This window comes from Netta rufina, assembly GCF_964035555.1.
Source record: "Netta rufina genome assembly, chromosome: 3".
In the NCBI taxonomy this organism is placed as follows: Eukaryota; Metazoa; Chordata; class Aves; order Anseriformes; family Anatidae; genus Netta; species Netta rufina.
In genome coordinates this window covers 35,442,376-35,465,912 of record NC_140125.1, presented here as the reverse complement: position 1 = coordinate 35,465,912, position 23,537 = coordinate 35,442,376, and the positions used below count along the sequence as shown (strand labels likewise).

The following is a 23,537-nucleotide window of genomic DNA, read 5'->3' as shown; positions in this document are numbered from 1 at the left end:
TGCTCAGCCTCCCCATGGGATGAGAACTTGTTAAAAAAAAAAATAATAATAAATGGGAGGGAGTTGATAGGTGGCTCCAGCCCAGTCAGAAGGAGATGCCAGGCAGTTATCACTGCTTTTAGTCCAACAAATCTGTCTCCGGATAGAAAACAAATATCACCTCGGAAATAACCGTCACCTGTCTCTTCAGAGGCAGCGTCGTGGTGGCCGCGCTGAGCGAGGTGGCTGTCCCCTGATGACACCCCTGTCTGTTGCTCTGTTTGGTCCCCAGTCCCGCCGGTGGTGGAGCCCGCCTTCCAGGACGTGCGCCAGGGCGTGGGGCGCAGCGTCACCCTGCGCTGCACCATGCTGAAGGGCAGCCCCATGAAGGTGGCCACCTCCGTCTGGCGCTTCAACGGGACCCTCCTGGCGCAGCCCCCGGCGGAGCAGCAGGACTACTCGGAGCTGAAGGTGGACAGCGTGAGCCGGGAGACCAGCGGGAACTACGAGTGCAGCATTTCCAATGACGTGGGGGTCTCTGCCTGCCTCTTCCAGGTGTCTGGTAAGTCACAGAGCGCACGTGGGAGCGAGATGTGAGATGGGGGCTCAGAGGTGGGAAGCTTGATCCCAGTAAATGCTGGTACAAGCAGCGTGTCCCACTTCTGCTGCCTCCTTTGTACATGGCATTGTGTTCAGGAGGGGTGACTTTCTGTAAGCCCACAGGGATTTGTGTCTCCATCATCTTCAAGTCTGGGATGGATCTGGGGCAGTTAGTGCCAGCCTTTGTTGTATGTTAGCAGTACTTAGAAATTTGCCTGAAAGACTAAAACTTGAGGCTGTCATCAGCTTTCAGGCTTGGTAGTAGTATTTTCAAGCTTGGTAGGTAAGTATTGACCAAGGATGATTGAAAAGCTCTACATCCTGCCAGCAGTCTCCAAAAACATCTAATTTCCCCTCTGAAACAAACAAACCAATGGTACCATGTATTCCTATACCTTCCCTGTGACTCCAGGCTGTCTTTGAATCACAATGTCTGCTAGGACAAACATGATCTGGGGTTGGATACTAGTACTATTGGATTTACTGCTCAGTTTTGTTTTGTTTTGTTTTGCTTTGTTTTTCCAGCATGCACCAGAGCTGCTTTCTAGCACCTGCAACTGCAGAGAGGGATGGCAGAGTTATAGCATCTAAAACCACACATCTGACCTAGCCTCTCTAACTGATCATTAAATCTGTTTTTCCCATGACCTCAGAATTGACTTGGGCACCAGATTCTAGACAAGCTCTCAGATGAAGTTGCCTTAATAAACAGTAAATTCAGCCAAAATATTGTTTTTCCAGAATAGGGCCAATTTATAAAACATGTCAAGACAGGACTGGGGAAAAAAAAAAATGAGAGAGAGAAAGAGAGAATAAATAATATGCAAAGAGGTCAGACTTTAAAGCAAATCTTTAAATCTTTCCTAGGGTCTGGAGAAGCTCAGTTATGCTGTAACTCTGAGATGCTCTCAGGAATGGGGCAACCCAAACCATTTCTATTCTGTGGAACATTTTTCGGGACCTTACCCTTAACTGTGGGTGTCTCCCAGAATTTGTCTGGCAGTGAATTATGCTTCAGAGCCCTGTCTACCTAATCTTTCTTCATATGCTTGCAACTCTCATCTCACTAACTACATGGCAAACCATATCTCGCTATGAGCCATCCATCAGGGCGAACTTTGTTCTCAACAAGTTCGGGAATGCTCCCAGGTTCTCAGTTTCTTGCTGGAAGTAGTAACAAGTACACACTGCCATCCTATGTGCCATGGCATGTCCCCCATGGCAAGATCCCCTCAGCAGAAAGCAGTGGTCATCCCTACAGAGCCCGCATCTGGAAAGCTGCAAGCATTTGTTTTTCTGCATCTTTCCTCTTTTTCCAAGGTGTTGATAGCTGATGCTGGCTTTTCAGCTCCAAACATCTCTGCCTGTGTCCTGCACAGCTACAAATCAATTAGACCTTCTGAACCTCTAGAGCAACCTGAAAAATAATCCAGTGGCTGGACTAGGGCACTTGAGCTCTAGTTTAAATTCACATCTGCTACAGACTTCCTCTGTGGAGGAACAGCATAGTCGCTTTTTGTTTCTGTTCTGTGAAAGAAGGTCCATGAACCTTCCTGTCTGATGGGGAGGCAGTGACTCAGTTGTGACTGTGAGGCGTTCAGACGTACTGGAAACAGAGTACATAAACCTGCCAAGGTCTATTGGATGGGATTAGTTTCTTCTGTGGATGGGAGATTAGCTTTTTTTGGTAATATTTTGAAAGAATAGTGAGGCATCCAACCCACTCCCTTGAGAAAGTTATCAGGGCCACCCATACTGGTCACCAGCTGCTCTCCCACTATCTATCTGAAAGCTCAGAAATAGCCCCAAAAGACTGAGTGAATAACCTTTTGCTCTTCCTGTCAGCTGAAAGAAAAAGACAAAACTTTCTGGCAATGGTAAAAGTTTCCAGAAAGGAAGTTCCAAAAGTATTTTGATGTGCTTCCTTTCTATTGGAAGGATTTTTTTTTAGCTTCTATTTCTATTTTAGAGTCAATTAATAAGGAATTAATATCATGCAAGATTATGATTATCATCAGTTCTGATTTTATTTCTGAATCCATTATGAAGCTTGACTTCCACAGTCAATACAAGTTGAATAAGCAGCAATTAGTCTCTGAGGTGGTTCTGAACTTCTTGCTTGTGCAAAAATTCAAGTCAATAAAAATAATAAGAAAAAAAGGACTTGGAAATAAACATCAATATTATCCATCTGAGTTCATAAAAAATAAACATTGAATCCTTTCGAGCCTAATTATAACCACACTGAATGGCAGGGCCCATGATTCAAGTGGCAAGGTGTGGCAGACTGCTTGGGGAGATGCTGTTTGTGTCTGCTCTGCTCTGCGCGGTTCTGGTCTGTGCAGGTCCAGATTGGACCTGACCGCAGAAAGGAGGTTTTGGGTTCAGGGCCAGCTCCTGCCTTGCCCAGAACCTCCCAGAAATTTAATTGCACAGGGAGAAGGGAAGGTAATCTCAAACAGGCCCATTTGGGGTAAGACCTCAAGTTGTTCTTGACTCACTCTGAGGAGCTGGGTGCAACACCTAAGCCAAAATTCATCTACGTGGACATGGTGACATTTTGGGAGAGTCTTGTCATATAATGGGGAAGGAGAATGCCTGAGCCTGTAGGATCTCTCTGTACAAGCTTAAATTTGCTGTCCTCCTGGTGTCCAGCCACGCCTGCTGCCCGCTGGGCTGCAGCCAGCATTGCCTTGTGGCAGCATTTTGGGGCAGCTTTTGGCAGGGCAATGCCAGGGAGGGCTCTCAGTCACTTCCAGCAAATTGGATGAGCTTTGCAGGCAGCCAGCTTTCAAGCCCTGTTTGTTACTGGTTCGGGACAGCAGCAGCTGGGGAAATGACGGGAAATCCCTTATTCTCTGAACCATCCAATTTTTCTCCAGTACATTGTTTCTTCTGTGTTTCTTTTCCTCCTGCTGCCCTCTGTTTTTAAGAGGAGAGGTGGGTTTAGAAAAGACATCTCTGCCCTTGCCAAAGCTCCTGCTGTTTTCACCCCGGCTGAGGTCAGCATCCCCTTTGCTGCAGCGATGACCGTCACGTTACAAAGAGGCTGGAGCACTGTGCTGCCAGGGCAGGGGAGATGCAGAAGGAGCAAGGTCTCCTTTTAAATGCCATGGTCCCTGTGCGATAAATAATGCTTTTCCTATGACCTACTGGCCAAATGATCTTTCTTCAGGGATTGTTAGCAGGGGACTCTGTGAAGCAGCAGATGAAAGAGGAGAAGTGCCAGTTTAAAGCTGTTACCTCAATCCAAACTACAAAAGCAAGACAGAAATATGAGAGCTGGTTCCAGCTGGAGTACTGAAGCTGTTCCCCAGCTGGGTGTTGGTCATGCCCCACTGGTGTTGTGGGTCTGTGAACCCTCCCATTAGGTTAGGCTGGGAAAGTAGTAGTGATCCTCAGAGAAAGATGCCATGAACAGTTCAGCATGTCAATGCAACACCAGCTGGAATATTAAAGGAATTTACCATGTCAAAGGCAAATTGGGTGAACAGTCCCCTTCCACTTGAACCACATCTCTATGTAATTTATGTTCCCCTTCCATCCCACTCTTTACTTTCCTCCTTTTGTTTTTTTCCTTCAGCAAAAGCTTACAGCCCAGAGTTTTACTATGATACTCCCAACCCCACCTTGAGCCAGAAGCAATCCAAGAATTACTCTTACATCTTGCAGTGGACACAGAAGGAGCCTGATGCTGTGGATCCCATCCTCAAGTATCGCCTGGAAGTCAGGCAGGTAAGGTCTGCTCTTCTGGAGCCTCAGTGCGTGCTCTTGGGAAGAGAACCTCAGAAAGCAGCTCCATCAATGCCTCCTTGCTGATTAAGAGCTGTAGTTGGGGAAACTGCCAGACCTTGACAGACTTATGCCTTCCCCGCTGAATGGGAGAGACAGGCTGAGTACACAGCTCAGTGTTCATTAAGTCAGGTGTTGGGTACAATCGAGAGCTTTCAAAGCCCCACTGCCTCCCCTTGGACTGTTAATGCTCAGTGTTCTGAAGGGGGTTTTAATATGAACAAAAGCCCACAGTCATTAGTAGGTTTTAGAGATTTTATAGGCCAAAGATTCAAGCAAGTGGAATTCTACCCTCCCCACTTGTATGAAATAAAGGGAATAAGCTGAAGAGCTCTCCAGGCAGGAACTGCAGGAAAAAGTCAGTGTCTGTTTGTGTTGCAAAAGGGCTTTCATACTGTCTCAGTAATGAAGCTATTGGGACTATATAAACTCTGCAGGGGAAGAGAAGTGGGTTTCAAGGTTTTCTGAATCTGAACAGAAATCACGCCAGAGCTGGGGCGGGTGGGGTGGGGAGTGAACTGAGGGAACATTGAAGAGATCACCGGTTGGAGAAGGTTAGGTAAGAGTCTGGTGTTTTTAAAGAGCACATTAACCTAACAGGATTGCCATGTACTTTCATCCAAGCTCAGCAAAGTGCCTGCATTCAACACATTTTAAAAATGGGGACACTTAAAATTGGCGGTTCTTACCATTCAGTAGTAGCTTGGAAGCAAATGCATTTTGTAAGAAGTTTGTTTACTGCAGATAGAAAACAAAATAATTAAAAAGATCCCAGTGTCTCTCTCCTCTAGTTCTGCACAGTAGGCTTCAGTTTTATGTCTCCGTTTGCTTGTGAGCTCTCTGGGGTGGGACAGCCTTTGTTTGTTATTCATACAGCGCAGAGCACATTGTCAGTGCTTAATAATAATGCAGGACACAGGGGAGCCTCTAATAATGAAGGCAGTTTGTCATAGTACCCCTTCCCCGTTAGCCAAGTTTTGCTATTATCAGCACAGAAACTCAACAAACTAATTTGTGATTTTTATCTTTCTCCAGTGATATTGAGTTTTTTTTCCTTTTGCATAGTGCCTAAAAGTAATTTTGGATCTTGTCCTCATTCAGCTTCTCCTGAAAGGGATTAAGAGAAGGAAAAGCCACATTTCTGCTTTATGACATAAAGGAAGCTGAGTGCCCATGAAAGTTAAACCTTTTGATTTTGTTCACACCCTGTCAGTTATTGCTGTTAATGTTTCTTGTGCAGCAGCGGTACATCGTATTGACTCTTGAGAGGTGTATTTTGGAGGAGTGTTGTACTGTGACCCTGCTGTAATCCAATCTCATGTATGGGCAGGCTCTTAGAAATGGCTGCAGTTCCCATCTTGGTGGCTTGAATCTGAATAAGGGACAGCAGAGCAAGGAAGCAGCAGGGGAGATTTGTTACCAAACTCTGCTGAGCACAAGCAGAAAACAGTCTGGAAAGCGTGTTCATGATATTTTCTCCTGACCCTCCTACAAAGCCACTTGCATCTCATGGAGAGCCACTGGTTGCCTGTGCACCATCCTCGCTGGATGCAATGGCTTCCAGGTTCTAGCTGGGGTGGCACGAAAACCCTCCCAGAGAGCTGGGATTGAAGTGGATATTCTCCCCAGATTAAAAAAAAAAAAAAAAAAAAAAAAAAGGGGGGGGTGGGGACATTACAGGTAGTTGATTTATTTATTGATTTATTGTCATCATCAAGCTGATGAAAGCTTACCCAGCCAGCTCCTCCTCCAGCCCTGTGGGAGCTCACTGGTCTCCATGGCCAAGTGCTCTTCTGTATCTTAAGGATGAAGGAGAATCAAACAGCACACCTCTCAGGGTACCTGCTAGGTGGTGAGGGGCTGTCTGGGGGGAAGTTAACTATTGCTGAGCTGATATCCAAAGAGCAGCCAGCTGGGATGCCCACTGACGGTAACACGCTTTGCTGGTTTTCCTTTTGCTCTCCCCAGTTTGCTTGAAGAGCTCTTGGCATATGTAATATCAAGATCCCTAAGTCGCAGAATGCTTTGCAAGGCACCTGGGAACCCTTGAATTAAATTTGTTTGCTGCAGCTGCTGCAAACGGGGCTGGGTGAGAGCAAAAGTGCTGCTTATTAATTGGTTGGTGCTGTGCTCTTCCAACTCTCCCTGTTCAACAGCTTCTACTGGCTGGCTGGGCATTCCTGTGGGGTTTGTAAGCAGTCTGGGGGAATTTGGTTTCCTAAGTAATGCATGGGGGCTTCCAGCAACACAGACAGGTGCATTTCCATAGGAGCCGATTGTTCCCAGCACCGTGGCACAGGCTGAGTGGCACAGCAGACGCACCAGTTCCAGTAGAATAAGAATTAACCTTAGATTAAAACCTAATAAACAGCCTGACAGCTTGGAGTCACTGACCCAGGCAAAGCACATACGATAGCATTGTGGAGCAAGCTTCTTGTAAAGCCTTTGTTGTGTGTCTTGGTAAATAGGCTGTGATTTCCTGGAGTGCATCAGTCAGGTGGGCTAGGCAGTGGCGTAGCGTTGAGTGCCAATTCCATGGGGAAAACTTCCCCATTGAAGAGCTGCAGGAGCCTCACAGATGGCTGTTCTGGGGGTTTGGGAGGTTTTCCCTTTCTTGCTCCAAGGCAACTGCTCCAAATGCCGTCTGTCTTACTTCACTGTAGCCAGTGAACTTAATGAGTCCGTAGCCTTGGGTCATTTGGTTGTGGGCTGATCCAGAAGGCTTTTGGGTGATTGCTTGGTCAGCTTTTTTCTTCTCTGTGCTTTTGTAGCATGGAAAGGCACTGAGCCACTGCACTCCAACTGAAAATGCTTTTCGTTGCTTGGGGATTCAAAGCAGCCTCCTCAAACCAGATCTTTGCTTAAAAAATAAAAAGCCTTTTAAGTTGCTTGTTTCTCTCTGTATATTTTATCCCCTCCCAGAACTCTGCTCTAACATTAAAGAGAAATGAGAAGCCATCTAATACTGCAAGCAGGTTGCATCCTGGAGGAAAGATCTGAGCTGGGCTGGTGGTTACGGTTGCGGGGGATAGTGGCAGAATTACTGTGCACGTAATGAGCTGGAACCCATCTGTGACCTGAGGCTGCAGGAGAAAGAGGAAGGAGAAGGTATTGGTGCAGAAGGGGAGTTTAATCTTCATTGTGCCCCTCGAGGAGACCTGAGGCTGCCGTTTCCCCTGCACCTTCCTGGGTAGACTTGGGCAGAAGAAGGCCAGCTTAACACCTTCCTGCCTTTCCCCTCTGTGGAACAGGCTTAGCCCTACCTGGCAGACAGACCCCTGCGATTTGCACCCAGCCAAGCCCGGACCCATGTGCTAATTTAGCTCACTGGGTTGTCACTTCAGATTAATTCGTGTCAGGGAGACTGTCTTTAATGAGAGTGGCCCTGCGCGATGCCCGAGTAATTGTGCAGCCGCTCTTTGTTTGTACTTTCATCCCCTCCATGTTGGATAAACATCCCCTGCTGTCCACAAAACTCATCTGGGCTCCCGAGCAGGCTGCCACTCGCCTCATCAGCCAGCCAGAGCGGCGTTAATGAGAGCTGTGGCGGTGGGGAGCCGGGCTCACCGTGAGGGGTGGTGACAGAGAACAGAGCTGTTTGGACATACATAGGACAGGGGCGTTAGCGGGAATTTAATGATTGTGATTAGGGCAGAAGGTTAACTCTGCTGACGGCCATTGCAACCCAGTGGGATCGTCTTAACGCTGAGGCCCATGGGCTGCAGACCTGTATCGCTCCATTTCTACCTCCGAGTCATTCTTTTGCTCTCCTCAGAGCCCATTTCAGCAGCGTCTGTCAGCTGCTGGCTGCCTGGGGCCTCATTAGTGCACGGAGCCAGCCGCCACTCCAAGAGCATGCAGGACAGGGCAGGGCAGGGCCGGCCCTCACACTCTCTCATCACGTACCAAGCAGGGGTTGTGCGACTCGAGAGGGAGGACGAGTAAGCCATACTTGAGGCCACATGCTTTTACATTAAGCGTTAGTGCAGAGCACTGTAAGCTCACGCTACTGTTTCCCCCCCTTCAGGCACCACTGTAGCTTGATGAACCCGTGTAGGTGGCCCTTGATGCATGACAAGCACAACCTGATGAAGCTGGATGCATCTTCCAATGCTTGTGAGCAATCCTGTGACATAATCATGGAATCACAGGATGGTTTCGGTTGGAAGGGACCTTAAAGAACACATAAATCCAATCCCCTGCTATGGGCAGGGTCACCTCCCACCAGACCAGGTTGCCCAAAGCTCTATCCATCCTGACCTTGAACACCTCCAGGGATGGGGCATCCACAGCTGCTCTGGGCAGCCTGTGCCAGTGCCTCATCACCCTCTGAGTAAAGAACGTCTTCCTAATGTCTAATCTAAACCTACCCTCTTTTAGTTTAAAGCCATTACCACTTGTCCTATAACTACATTCCCTGACAGAGTCCCTCCTCAGCTTTCCTGTAGGTCCCCTTTAGGTACTGACTGTAAGGCCACTATATGGTCTCCCCAGGTCCTTCATTTCTTTCTTCAGGGGGGCTTGCCTGAGCGCTACAGAAGAAGAAAGCTCTGCATAAGACAGGCAGGGGTGGCTGAACTCGTTTTACAAACAAACAGGCTAACGTGTTGCTGGCTCCCAGGGGCTGCATGCTGTCTGGGCAGCGCTGCCATCACCAAGGTAACAGAGATGGGGCTGTGAACAGGCCTGTGTCCATAGCCCTCATCCCGAGGCTCCTTATGGCCCTGTGATCCTCGTGGCCCCATCCTGCGTGTCCCCCCTCTAGTGTTTTCAGGTGGGGGACACTGCAGGAGCCGGGGAGGTGATGCCGTGAGACTTTATGAGAGCTTAGCTCTCTAGGAGGTTCTTTTAACTCCTTTTCATACTAGAAGATAAGATTAAAGGATGAAGTTGTGGTTGGTAAACTGGGGAGGGTGCCATCATACTCTGAATCAAATGTGAGCTGTACAGCACTCACCTTGTGTTACCTGGAGGATGGGAAGCACTTGTGATGCTGATTCCTCCAAGAAATCCTCCCCGCTGAGTGAAGCTGAGAGTCTGCTTAACTGGACGGCATGGTTTGATGTGTCAGCGCAAGGCATAGACAGGGCACATGGAAAAGGGAAGTGCAAGCCCCTTTTCCTTTCCTCCTCCCTGCTACAGCATCACTGTCCTAGCCTGAGGAAGAGGAGTGTGGTTTCTCACAAAGAAGCAGATAGCACCCCTGGCTGCTTGTTAGATGCTCCATGGATCAAAAGACTTGTGGGGTGTGACAAAGGGCACATCCCTTTACCATTCATCGTGTCACTGGGTATGGTTTGTGCTGGGGCTGTCTCACTGGTGTCAGGACTGGGGACTGCAGCGACTTGGCCTTGCAATGTTTGCCCAGGACTGAATTTCAAAGCAGACCTTCTGTTGTGGGAAGGCTTGTAAGTCACACCTGCTGGAAAGCTTCTGTAGTCCTCTTTTCTTTTTTGCCTGCCCCGTCTGCCAGTTTGATGTCTGATCACAGGCTGCTGTCGTATAGGACAAAGTCAAATCAACGCAATTCCACCTACCTGCTGAGCTGCCCTCTGTAGCAAGAAGAGGTGGTTTTTCAGGTCTAACTCCCCTGTCTCCCCCACTGATGGTTTTTTTTTCTTTTTCTTTTTGTTTTTTTTTTTTTTCCAACTTTTGTGCAGGCAGTGAGAATAGGCAGATTACATTTGTGCTCTCCAGCCAGTTGCCTTCAGTTATGCTAGTGGCGTACGTGATGCTGCAAGAAGTCAGCCCTGAGGGAGGTGGAAAAGGCTGCAGAAGGAAGCCAGTGTGTCAGGGCAGTGTGTTTAGCAGATGGTTCAAACAGCCATCATGATGCAAAGCCAGGGAAAGCGAGGGGAGGGAGAGGTGACACTGCCTTTTTAGGCTGCAAGAGGAGGAGAGGTTTGGGACGTGGTGGGGCTGAGTGGCAGCCACACTCTGGAGGAAGGAGAGCTGGCTGATCAATAGCATATGATGGACAAGCTCTGCTTGAGTCTTAATGAGATTGTTATGAAGGGCCTGGGGAGTAAAGCCATAACTGTACAACAGGCAGCTGGGAACAGAGAGGGCAGGATCCTGCCTCAGCTGTGTTCTCTCCTGCCTGTAAAGGGGACACAGCATCAGTCACTGCAGCTGACAGCATGCCGAGCCATCCCTCTTTTCACCCCCAGCAATCCGCCATTTGGGGTGCGTCCATGAGAGCAGCTGCTAAAGCAAGACCCTTTCTACCTGTGCTGGAGGGGAAGGCTCATCCCAGAGGGATGTTAGGAGGGGGTGGGAAGCAAGAAGCTTTTTCCTCATTTCATATACATGTATGTATTCGTTACTGGCTAAGTCAGCAACAGATGAGCTTCCACTAGTGCCAGTGGAGTTTCCAAGAGTTTCCTCCACGCCCTTCCTCACTGCAGGTGGAGGTGTCTGCCTGGCCATGGGTGTTGTTAGCCCTGTCAGCTGGAGTGTCAGGGTGGCTCCTGCAAGGCTGGTCAGGGATGCTCAACACTGGTCTGAACAGCACAGGTGGGTCAGGTGAGTTCAGTGGAAACACCTGGGAGCAGTGGGATGAGGTTTCCCCTAGGTCTGCCAAATACCTTCCAGTTCTGCTAGCGAGTCTTCCCTTGTCCCACAAACAATGCCTAAGAAATGAATTTGCCTGACTAATTCTGTCTTTTTGCATTCGCATGTTGCTCTTCATTATGATTCATGGTTTTCTTGGTCCAGAGATCATTTGCAATCAGGTAATCGGGGAAAAAATGACAATATGAGCAGTGGCAAGTTAATCATGGTTCAGGCTCATGCTACCATTTCTCTTCTTGGATTATACCAAGTCAAGTAACCTGCCCAAAACAGCGTATAAAAAAGCTTTACAACATGGCTTGCCATTCAAAAGGTGTGTTGCAGTTGAGATTTCATTTTAACATTCACTTTTCATAAGAACTGCTTCCAGTGCAATTCAAGCACTTGATTGGGCAAGAGAGAAAGCAGGCTATTGTTTAGCTTTCCTGGTACAAGGGAATAATTAGAACAGTTTTTCCACTCTTAGCTCTGTTTGGAATAGTTACAGTGCCCGAGAACAGTATGAATAATCTTGCTAGAAAGGCTCATATGCTCTTAAAACGCATGTAGTTACAAAATCTCATCTATCTCTAGCTCCTAACACCACTGTTCAGTGCTCATTCAGGGTAAGGAGAATGTGAGAGAAGAGATAATCACATTCACCCAACCAATATACCCCCTCGTATCAGCCTTGCAGGCTTGAGATGTTGTTTTCACACCCTCGTGCTTGTTTGTATCTAGCAGGCTCTTGGCTTCTGTTTTACAAAACTGAGCACAGGATGAAAAATGCTTGCCAGGTCTCAAAGGTAAAAGCAAGTCCTTTGTGTGCATCTCTGATCCACACTCCTTCAGTGGCTTCAAGGGGTACATGCCGGTTATCGAGTCTTTTTGAGAGTCCCTATTGATAGTCTGTGATGTAGCTTCCTCCCATTTACTCTGCTCGTCTGTTGTTGTCAGTAGTCAGTCCGTGTTCCTCCTGCTGCTTTGGAGTCTTTTCTTTACACACCTTCCCCTTCCCTATTCCCTCTCCTTATTTTCCACCTCTTCAGTCTATTGTTTCCATCTCCTTTTTTGTTTCCTTTTTTCTTTTTTTTTTCTTTTTTTTTTTTCTTTTTATTTTTTTTCCTGGCTCTCGCTTCCTAGAGCATGTTGGAGATAAGCAGAGAAAGCAAGTGAAGGGGGAAGGGTTTGGAAAGGAGATGTAATCTCTCCCGTAGCTAGTGACAAACTGGCAGGAGTATGCACTAGGAGGATTTTTTGACCATGCTTCAGAAAGAAACAAAGCCTATGCGGTCTTGCTGCCAGTGCAGGCTGCATGGAGAAACGTGAAGGATTTTTATGGCTCTCCCTGCATATGCTGTGCTGCCTGCCCCTGCTTTACTAGAGGTAAGATTGCAAATGCAATTGAGTTAGAGGTGGCCCATAGGCACGGGGATGATACTTGCCTGTGTACCTTCTTTATGTGTACCAGACTGGAAAGCCCAGAGTCACACACGGAGGCTGCTTCTGCTCCAGTAAGCAATAGCCCCATAGTTTATTATCTGTGGTTTGTAAGGGTGAAGGTGCCCTAACAGTGAGCTCTGACAGAGTCTAAAGGGGGCCTGGGAGGTGGCAATGCCTGTTGGTTGCATGGGTCTCAGTAAGGCTCAACCATATTATAGGCAATACGGCTCAGGGCCCAACCTAACTGAAGCTGGGACAATTTGGGTTGCTTTTACTTCTCAGGCCACACGAACCCCAACACAGGCTCCTTGCACAGACTGGGGAGCGTGTGGCTCTCCCTCCCTTCCCACCTCTCCCCAAATTTAGCTGCTGTTTTCCTCTTCTCCTCCAGCACCTGGGCTCCTCAGGACACGCAGCCTTGCAATGCTCCACTCAGGCCATGGCTCATGACGTTGCCAGTCATGCTGTGCCTCAGTTAAGGCTTTCACTTTGTCTCCCTGACAGAGTGAAGATTAGGTCTGCTCTTCTTAGACCGGGGAACATATGCTAATAAAATACATATTGCTTTCTGATCAGCCCCTAATGAAAGACATTATTGAAGAGTGTGGAACAAGCACTTACAGTAATTCATGACAGCACCAATTTGGCTTCTCTGGGAAGCTGTAAACTGCTGCTCTCGGCACCTAATGAGGATGGGCAGCTGATTGCCTGCGTGAGAGAAAGAGAGAGAGGCTGTCTCCTGGCTAGGATGGCTCCAGCTGTCCTCTGCAGCTACTGAAGGTCGCGGTTACTTCTCTCTTTGGAGCTAGGGATGTCTCAGCCCAGAAAGGGAGCCTTCTGCTAAGGACGGTCTAGGAAGAAAACCTTCCAGGACTCCTCATTTAGACTGAATAATGGATTTGCTTTGGCTACTCATGCTTGCTTAACCCCAGAGTCTGAACCTGTGTGCTTGACTGATGAACAACGTAGGCATGAATTTCGGTTCACTGGTGTGCTTGTCTAGCAGATGCCAATTTTGTTTGCAGTGTGATTATTTGCTCTAGAAACCCCTAATAAGTATTGGTCATCAAGCAAGGAAACGGAAATGAATCCATGTTTAAATTTATCCTAGAGCTTTAATTGATGCTGTTTATGCTTGACATCATTTCAGTTCAAGGTGGTGATGAAGTACTAACCCAGGAACACGTTTCTATCCAATCTAACAGGCACAGGAAGCTTAATGAGAAATCGTAGGGAAATGTCACAGCTACTGTAAGTCTCCATAGCCAAACCAAATTTCTCCACTTCCCCAAACTCACCTAAATTGCTTTTGCAGATGGCAGCTACCCTGCTGAGGGGGAAGGCATCTTCACTGTGGCTCATAACTTGCAGTCAGATCAGAATCTCCTGTTAGGTGTGTGCTGCTGAAATACGTGTGTGATAACCATTGGGAAGGTAATGACACCACAGTGAAAGATCAGGATACTGTAAAGAAGATCTGGGAGGCTAAAAACTACTTGAGTGGGTCAGGTGGGATGAAATGCAGCAGTACAAATGCAAGGTTGTGACCGTGGGACGTGCTAGCAGAGGAATCTGCTACAAGCTGGGAGCTCATCAGTGGGAAATGATTGACACGGAGGCATGATGTGGGTGAATGAGCTGATTGCAGGGAGCTGCTGGTGAGAGGCAGGTGTGCCAAGGGCAAATGTACTCCTACGTGAAGCCCGAGGTACCTCCAGGGAAGGTGGAGTGGAGCAACTGCATGCTATATGCAGGGCTGGGATACCCAGTGAGTGGGATCATGCAGTAAAGGATTATAGAGTAGATCAAGGAAAGTGAGAGTGTGTTACAAGAGGAAGCACGGAGTGCTCTGCTTGCTTAGTCTAGCGAAGCAAAGGGTGAAAGGGGATGTGATTGCTGTCTATGAAAACAACAGAGGGTCAAGCAGCAGGGAGGGAAAAGGGCCATTTAAGCTAAAGGACAATACTGTCACAAGATCAACTGGGTGCAAGCTGCCTGTGAATAAATTCAGGCTGGAAATGAGATCATTAGGGCGGTCAGGCCCTGGAACAGCCATCCACCAGGAGCAGCAGGCCAAACGAGAATGGCATTTAAGATGGGATTTGATATGTTCATAAAACAAACGAGCAGAAGTAGCCCCTGCGGTGCCAGGAGACTGGACTCTGTGAGCCAGCACTGCACCTCCCCTGCTGCATCCCTGAAGGTGGCCATGCTGCTCCCTTTCCTAAACTTCTGGAAGTTGGGAGGATGTTGCCAGGGCAGAGGGGTTTTATCCCTCTGCCAAAATACAGAGAGCAAGAATCAAATTGATAGTGTCCAAATGTAACGTCAAAGAAAACCCATCTTCCTCTGCTCTGTCCCGTGGTGCCAAGGTGATGTCAAGGACCAGACTCTCGATCCACTGCCATGTGCCAGAGAGTGAATGGGAAGAAGTGGGAGAGAAGGATCAGTGGAAAATCCTGCAGCTTCATGTCCAGTAGTTGTCTTGTTTCCACCTTCCTCATGCCTCTGTTTTTTGAACATTTTTAATTTCTCTTTTCCCAAGGAATTTGCTGTGATGTTATTTTCACCCATGGAACTAACCTCCTGGACTCTCCTTCTTTAGCAGTAGCCACTGGAGGATTAAATACCTTAATGCGAGAAGCTCTGTGTGGGGACAACTCTGCTCATTGTCACAGCCCAACTGCTGTTCATTTCAAGGCACATGGAGCACCTGCAAATGCTCCTGTGGGTCTGGCCTTTGGGCAATTTGCTCAGTCTTGGACACTGTAATCATAAATCCTGTCATCACCTTTTCTCTTTTCCTTCTTTTTTTTTTTTTCTCATTTTTTTTTCTCTTTTTTTTTTTTTTTTTCCAATCTTGAGAAGCCTGTGGCATCTAAACTCTTTGAAGTTACCTCTCTGCAAGGGATCCTGTAGCTCTGGAGGTGCAGTTGGTGCAGAAATAGAGGGCAAGGCATGTCTGCTGTAGTAGCATGGTGCTTTGCATTGCAGAGTCCTGCATTCATCTCAGGAGTTGCCACCAGCACCGTAAAAAAGCTCAGTCCCTTCCAGTCCCAAGACAGAGTGCCTGGGAGCATCTTTCCTGGCTGTCACCAGCTGAAGACCACAAGTGCTGCTAGTGTCATCGTGTTAAAACCAGTGGTGTGATTGTTCCTGGTGAGGTGCTGTGGAAATGCACAGGGAGTGAAATGAGAGCTGGTGTGAGACTGCTGGGTCACCCCAGCCCACTTTTGTGTGCATCTCCTCTGTCTTCAGCGCACATAGCTGGGGATGGGAGCCAGGAGTTTCCCCAGCTCCCCATGCCTGCAGTTAGCTGGGGGTGAGAGCACCAGTGGGCAGGTGGCCACCCTTTCTGGTTGGTGCTGAATGAAGGAGCAGCCAGGGGAACTGGAAGGAGGCAGAGGAAAGAAGGGAGAGAGGGTGAGTGCGTGGAGAAAGGATTTTGAGAGAGGGTGCTGGAGAGCAGAGCTCATGTGCTGAGCAGGGTTGTTGAAAAACGGGGGCAAATAAGGAGAGATCAGCAGGAGTGGAGTGCTGGGAAGCAGGGTGCCCGCCAAGCGGCTCCTTTGCTCTGATCTGCTTGCTGGAGAATCTGCACGATTTTAGTGTACATTTTTCTAGCTGGTGTTTGCAACGATTCCCCGGAGCCTAATGCTGAAACAGGTTTCCTTTCTGATTTCAGTTTCTCCCCTAAACAAGCGTGCAGCTGCTTAGAGTGCAGCAGGCTGTGGGGGCACGTGCGTGGCTGCTCGGGTCGCACCGAGTCCCAGCACACGTGGGTGATCGTGCTCTTGTGAATCTGTGGTGTGTCTTGCTGGGCAGCAGTACAACATTAACTATTGATGGATGTGTTTGCTAATATGGCTAGGCTTTATTATATCTGCTAGCTGTTATGTACCTGGCTTAAATGTCATTCAGTCTGAAAAGGACATTCTTTGTTCCTTTAACAAACAGAAAGCCTAGGCATGGTGGTGTCGTACTTTGGACCTTTCTGCTGAGATGGTGTCCCAGCTGGGAACACAATGTGGTGGCAAAGGTAGTGTGGCACCTCGCTTTTCTCTCTGAGGCTCTTGCTGTGTGTTCCTCGACCATGAGCTGGCTCAGCAGGCCAAGCCCTCTCTGTGGATGACAAACCAGTTCACAGGATAAGTCGGGGACTGGGTAGACAAGGACTGCCGACAGGGTGTGATGGTGAGGAATGAGAACAGGCAGACCTGGTCTGCAGTTCTGGGAGGCTTGAGGGCTAAATACACGTGAGTGTTTGTGCGTGCTCTCCCTTGGTTGCCAATATTGCTTACAAGTGACAGGGAAAGGGACAGCTTGCATATTGTTTGTGTTGAATACATATGCCCCACCTGGGGCTGATTTTGTCTTTTGTAAGGTGTTTCTAGCAAACCCGTGCTGCAAGAGCATTCCCACCTCTGCATCCTGTGTGATATTTGCAGCCAGCTGGTGGAAACAGTGTGGGTTTGTTTGTTTTTTCTCTTCCCATCCCCTCCCTCTCATTATTTGAAATGGAAGGAGGTGAAGGCAGAAACGAGGCTGTGCGTTGCGCTGTGCTCTTGTTCTGGCCCTGCTGGCAGCATCCTGAGCCTGGTGATGAATGAGCTTGGTGCGTGAGATCCTCCACAGAGGCTTCAGCATCTCTAATAAGGTGGCCAGCGTTTCACCATCCTCTGTGCCTGCCTCTGCTTTATTAACTGCGCCACAGCAGTATTAAGTTGGAGCACTGGGCCAGCGTGACCAGAAGGAGGAAAGAGGCTGCAGAGGGGATGGAGGGAAGAAGATACCAGGGCAGCATGGTAGAAGAGCAGCAGTGGGAGATGGGAGGAGAGGATTGAAAACGGGTTCCAGCTGGGCTGATGCATGCAGCTCTGCAAAGACCTGCTGCTGGCAGTCAGGAAGGCAAAGGGTGTTTGGGGAGGGGGAGGCAGAGCCAGTCTTTGACCCTAATGTTGCTCTCTACTGGGCCTGTACTAGTCACTGCAAGCCCACACCAGCTCTGCACACACAGGGCGAGTGGCTGGCTGGAGCTTTGTTCTCTCTTGCACTGATTTCATGTCTTTTAAACCATGCTGAGCTCCAGCCTGTTCCCTCTCTCTGCCTTCACAAAACTTTTTTCCTATGCTCCCGGAGGAGGTATGTCCAGTACACCAGCTGTGCCTTGCCCGTTGCCTGGAGATAGGTCTCACCTGGGAGCAGGGCAGTTGTGACCCATGGAGACATAGGTGCAGTTTTTCTTTTCTGATTTACAGCCAAACCTATGTGGCAGCCAGGTATTTATTTGATTAAACCCATGTGCCCCTGCAGATAGACTTGATTGGGGAACCTAGAGCTTTGCAGTCCAGACTGGAGGCTGATTTCTCAGTGTCCTGGATTAGGTGATGTGGGAGAGTATGTGATTTTACTTTGCTCCCAGAGGCTTCAGATACCTAAATTCCACATAACTCCCAGCTGAGGTGGAATTTGCACTGTCTGAACCTCACCCTCAGGCTTCTCTTCGATTCTCCATTTTGTTTCTCTTCTAAAGGTTATGTCTAGACGAGGGAAATGGCTCCTGACCCCCTCCTATTTGCTGGCTGCCTTCCCAGCGCCCAGGCCTCGAGGCAGTCTGCAAGGAGGAGCTGCTGCCAGCCCCCTGGTCCTGCTCTGCTCCCCAAAAGCCCCATGTCAGGGCTCCATACCATACCGCTCCAGACCCCTACTTCTGGCTTGTGCCCTCTCTTCTCCTCCCAGGTAATTGGGGATCTGGTGCTACCGATCCCAGATGAGATCGGAGCTGCCGAGAGCCAGCTCCACTCTCGCTTGGCAGAGCAGCAGTGCTGCGGGCTGGCAGATGGAAGGGCTGGGCGGTAGGCATGCCAGTTGGATCAGCACCCAGCCTGCGTGCGTGCAGATGGGGCGTTGTTGATGCGAATGGATCCTGACAGTATCCCGGTGCCAAGGTCTTGCTTGGTTCCCTGAGGCGCTGCCCTGCTCCTGCCCACTGGGACTGATCCCAGGGAGGGATGGTGATGGAGGAAGGCACCAGAGCAGTTCCCAGTTCTCTGGCCCTTTTTCCAGGGGAGGAGGGTGCCAAAAGCAGTTCCTCAAGCAATTTGCACCCTGATCTGTTCAAGGCAGCTACAAAGCTGCTGTTCACTGTAAGAACCACAGGCAACCACAGGGGACCCTGCAGTACCATGGCAGGATCTGTTCCAGCCCTGCCCTTCACTTGGGAGCTCCATCCATCCAGTGAGTAGATCAGCTCAAGTGAGGTGGTGGGTCCTGACCATGATGGAAAAGAACGGGGCTCTGGCACTGTGAGCGTTTCAGAGGCAGTCATTGCTTCTCCTTTTGAACTCAGCGTCACCTATGGTAGGACTGGAGGCAAGCAGAGGCGGGATCGCACGTGCTTGCTGTTCCCAGGTGCTCTGCCTGTATCCCTCCCCTGCCCTGCCTTGCTGATGGCCTCCACCCCTGCCATGCCCTCGCTCCATAGTCTTGCCTCACACTCCTAACTGATGGATTTGCTGTAAACCTTCCTCCCTGCAACCCTGCTTCTGTCCCATAACTGCAGACTTATTGATGATCCCTGGGCCCAGCTATCAGAAGAAATGCCTTTGCAATTAAACCTGTCAGCCTAGAGGATACATCAGTGGAAGGCTGAGTGACTGGAAAGTGAACATAGGGCCATGGAAAGCCCTACCAGAGGTCTTATTACCAGGACCAGTTCCTCAACAACACAGCAGAATCAAATCTTGCCACAGGGATCTAGGCACTGCACAACAGCAGGCAGGGAACTGTATCTTTACAATGCAATCTTTGTTCTTGTCCTTCCCCCACCAAGCAAGCATGACTGTAGCAGGGAAGTGTTGCTGACACATAATTCATCATTTTCAGTGGTGGTGATTTTGACAAGGATATTTTTCCCATAGTTTTCTTGAAACATCCTTGCTGCCTTAGCACACCAAACACTGTTCAGCTAGTAAGGTTCAGCTAGCATGGCTCGTTTCCTTCCTCGATGGGCTTTGGAGAAAGAGGGAGCCTGTTCATGACTGCAGAGGATCACTGATTTGAACTAGGCACCTTGCTCTGGTCTGCAGAGGCAGCGTTGGTTAGGATTTAGAGGTAGATCCTATGAAAGGGTGGTGAGGATACATGCCAGAAGGCAGCTCCCAGCGAGGCACCACATGAAATGCCACGGGGCCCAGGCAGCAAATGAATGAATGCTGCAGCAGTGACTTGGGTATCTTGGCAAAATGCCATGTTGCAACGAGTGCAAGACCTTGGTGCACTGATGCAGGTGAGTTGGGTTCGTACTTGCCTGAATATGAAAGGAAGGAGCAAGGTGTTGGATGGTGAGTAGAACCTCTCAGGTTTTTAATTTCAGGATCGTCGTGACACTGTGTGTTCTCTTTCAATGCAGCTGGCTCAGAGAAGCACCATCCAAACCTTCATTCCTGTGCAGAAGATGGAGAAGGGCCTGCTGCTGGAGCACATCTTGCCCAACCTGAAAGTGCCTCAGAGCTACGAAGTTCGCCTGACGCCCATCACCAGCTTTGGGGCTGGGGACATGGCTGCCCGCATCATCCGGTACATGGAACGTAGGTGTCTCCTCCTCGGCCCTGGCTACGAGATCAGGCCCGAGCCTCTGGCAGTGGGTCAGGCCTAGGGACGTGGGCATGTGTACACATTGTCTCCTGTGACCCTCAGGTGGATCTGTGTGCTGTATAAAGGTTTGATGGCATGGTGCAGCCACACTAGGCCACGTTTTGGCTGCTGCCATCAATGCAGAGAACCAGATAGAGACCTCTGAGGATCAATCTCTACTTATTCTTTGCTCAGCGACTCCAACAAATGCTCTGCACTCTGTGGGCATGAGAGCACCAAAACCCCAATCCCCAGTCAGGCCATCCTGCAGTCTCCTGTATCTCAGTGGTGTATTTTAGAGGATAGCCAGTGGACGCTACATATTAGCCACATGCCCATAAAAGCAAGAGGATTTCAAGAGGCTTCTTTCTTTCCAGATCTGAAAGAATTAAGGTCCTTTCCTAACTAGCAACTAGTAATCCTGTAGCTCTGTCCAACACCCTGAATCCCAGATCATCACGTTGATAGACATTGACCATGCTTTTTTCTCCATTATCCCAACAGCTCCCAGCTCACTGCATTCTCACAACCTTGTGATGTCTTGATTCCCCTCAGGAGTCTGGACCTGTATTTTAGCAGAAAGTATAGAGCCCCTTCCTGCTATGGTTGCCTGATTTCACAGAACCCTCTTGTCCTGGGGAGTCACACCACATCAAGTATCTCTAAGATACTTGTTTCAGACTTCCACAGTGTCTCAAACTACTTTGATGTCCCTCACAGATACCAAGCTTTAGCTGCCAGTGGGTGCTCCAGAAAGAAACTGCTTGGATACCAGAACAGTTCCCCTGTGCAGTCCCATGTTCACCACTTAGGTGGGATTTTCTTCTTCAGATTTGTTGCTGCTTGGATCAGTGAGCCAGCAGCTTGTTCCATCGCCAAGGCAGACACCAAGCACTGCTGTTTTGCAGGGGTGCTGTTAGGAGATTTGTACATCTATGACCTTTCTTGATGTGCTTGTTTTATTTTCAGGCTTTGATTGTAATTTGTGATTTGAGGGAGTACAAGCTGTTGTGACTTGCTGTTTTTCCATTTTCTTTTCCAGCAATCAGCTATCCCAACCCAACAGGTAAGCAACAAGACCTTTGTATTTATGTTCTGAATGTAATGCATGTTAGTCAAGTGCTCCAGCAGATCAGGCAAGCTGGAAAACAGCACTGACTTTGCAAAAATATTTTTCCCCCAAAAAAAAACAGCATGAAATTTCGTACAGTAATAATGCTTCCAATAAGTAATGGCTTTTTTTTTTTTTTTTTTTTTTTTTTTTTTTTTTTGTACCTTGAGTTATTGCAAAGGCATATGCCAGAGACATACTTCCCATTTACACCTGGTATCTCTGTAACTGGGTAGGCTGTGAATTGGAATCCACCTTCCCCCTAATATTAGCAACCTGCATCCAGTAAGCAGATTATTCTATGTCCTCCAAAATGTCTGCATTTAATGTCTGTAACCCCCATGTTCTTCTTGATTGGAAAGGGTACTGCTTGACACCTCTGCAGGCTGCTATGGAGCAGTCTCCAGCTCAGATATGGTTCCTCTTGCAAACTCTTTGAGCCCGGTTCCTATCTTCTTCCCCTCCAGTGTCATCTCTGTTTACTTGCTCATTTACCTTCCAGTCATTCCTGCCAAGGCAGCCTGACATTTAGACGCAGGCCCATCCTTAGTGAGCACCAGGAGCTCCCATTGATTTTGAGAGCAAAATACACAACATCTCAGAATGGTGGTCTTTAACAAGAACACGATGGTTTCCGTTGAGCATAAAAGAGGATTTCTAGCATGCTGTAAGTAGTGGTGGAGTGATCTCCAGGGGATGAAACAAAGTTCCTGTGCTTTGATTGCTGGATATCAGCCCAGGCAAAACTCTGGGGCAGAGATGGGCAGATTCCTTGCTGGTGGTCCACAGAGCTCATTCCATGTAAATGTTTTGTTGTTGTTGTTGTTGTTGTTTTTCCCATTTCCAGCTGCTGAGTAAAAATTAAAAGAAGCTGAAACAGCATTCAGTAATCTTAGGTAGTAGGCTGTGTATAGGCAGGCAAATGTTATGCTGCACTGCAGAATACCAGTGGGCAGGAGGAGGTGGGACTGGACAGTAATTACAAGGAAATTGGGAGCAGGATTATCTTGTTAAGGCAGCCATGAGGCATTTGTTCACTCTCTGAGGATGATTTGATGCATCATACCTTACCTGAGAGCAGGAGCTTCTCACAGAGGCAGATGGAATTTGTAGCTGTAGTCCCTGGTTCCCTTTTCTTTGCTTTTCTCCACTTTCTGATCCTCCTCTAATGTTCTCCAGAGGGAACTCACTTGGAAACTCTGAATGTATTGCCAGGGACCCACTCCAGAATGTGTCCTTTGGCACTTGCTGGAGTAGGTGAGCATCCTGGCTCACTGGACGAAGTGTCAAAATCTGGCCTTTTGCCACTTGCTTTTACACTGCATGTATCACTGGTAATGCCAGGGCAACTTCGGTCTAATTGTGTCAATCTCCTTGGGGTCTTTGTAAGCTGAGCCTTCAGACTGCTCATCTGGGATTGCTTTGGCAGCTTGACTGAGACAAGAATGTTACGTGAAATTTGTGTATGGCAGAGGAGTACTCATCTACGCTTCTGTTTTCATGCAGTAAACCCAGCACTTAAGGTTTTTCCTCGATATGTTATCCAGCCTGTGCTGAACATTAGGACTGCTGGGCCAGTCATTAGGGTCTTGCCTCTGAGTTCACACCTTGAGATTGATTGCCTTAAAACTGCAGCCAGCACACTTGCTTTTAGAGATGCCCCTTCCTTTCAGACCTGCTGCCATTGCAAATATGAGTGCAAAGCCTCTTAGCTCTGTCTCAGGGCCACAGCCCAGTTGCCAGCCTCTCAGCTCAGCATCATGGAAAGCCTTGCTACTGCCACTTTTTCCCCCTACTTCCCTTCCTACCACCAGCCCCAGGGGAAGGCATTGGGAGGGGATTGCAAAGGTATCCTCACACTAGGCTTCCCAGCCAAATTCTGGGAGCAAACATTGAGAGCTCTCAAGTGAAAGGCAAAGATTGGATGATTAATGCCTCTGGCAGCCTGATCCAAGGGCATGCACAATGGTGATTAATTTACAAACTCTGAGAGTCACTTAATACAATTATTTCTTCATGCATTTTCTCTCCCAGCCTAATAAGATGTTAATGGCACTGGGGCAGGCATGCATGTGCCATGGTTACGGAGCCAGGTGCTAGGGTTATAAAGCAGAAGCAATCTAAAAGCAGAGGGAGTGAACAAAAGACATTGAAAATTTCACTTACTTAAAGGTTAGCAGTAAGACTGAATAACTCTTAAAAAACAGTTCATCTGGTTCTAGAAACCAGAATTTATCTTAAAAAAAAAAAAAAAAAAAAAACACACTCTATTAGAGTTATCATATTTCTAAGGTTTTGTCTTTAATATCTCTTTAATATCTTTAATGTCATGTCTAAATTCCAGTGCTGGAGAATCTGTTCTGTTCTTCTTACTTTGACCCTGCAATTTCATTTGGATATAGCCTTCACTTTCTAACCCAAACAC

The 23,537-nt window shown here is 48.2% G+C and overlaps 1 protein-coding gene across 1 annotated transcript in view; it reads left to right on the top strand.

The window, feature by feature from the left end:
* MDGA1 (MAM domain containing glycosylphosphatidylinositol anchor 1) overlaps positions 1–23,537 on the top strand; it is a gene marked incomplete at both ends in the record, with an annotated part of 132,612 nt that overhangs the window by 85,823 nt on the left and 23,252 nt on the right. The window contains 4 exons of the mRNA XM_084285241.1: positions 272–541; positions 4,163–4,314; positions 19,778–19,955; positions 21,044–21,067. Coding sequence (XP_084141367.1) covers positions 272–541; positions 4,163–4,314; positions 19,778–19,955; positions 21,044–21,067 — 624 coding nt within the window. The remainder of the gene's footprint in view (positions 1–271; positions 542–4,162; positions 4,315–19,777; positions 19,956–21,043; positions 21,068–23,537) is intronic.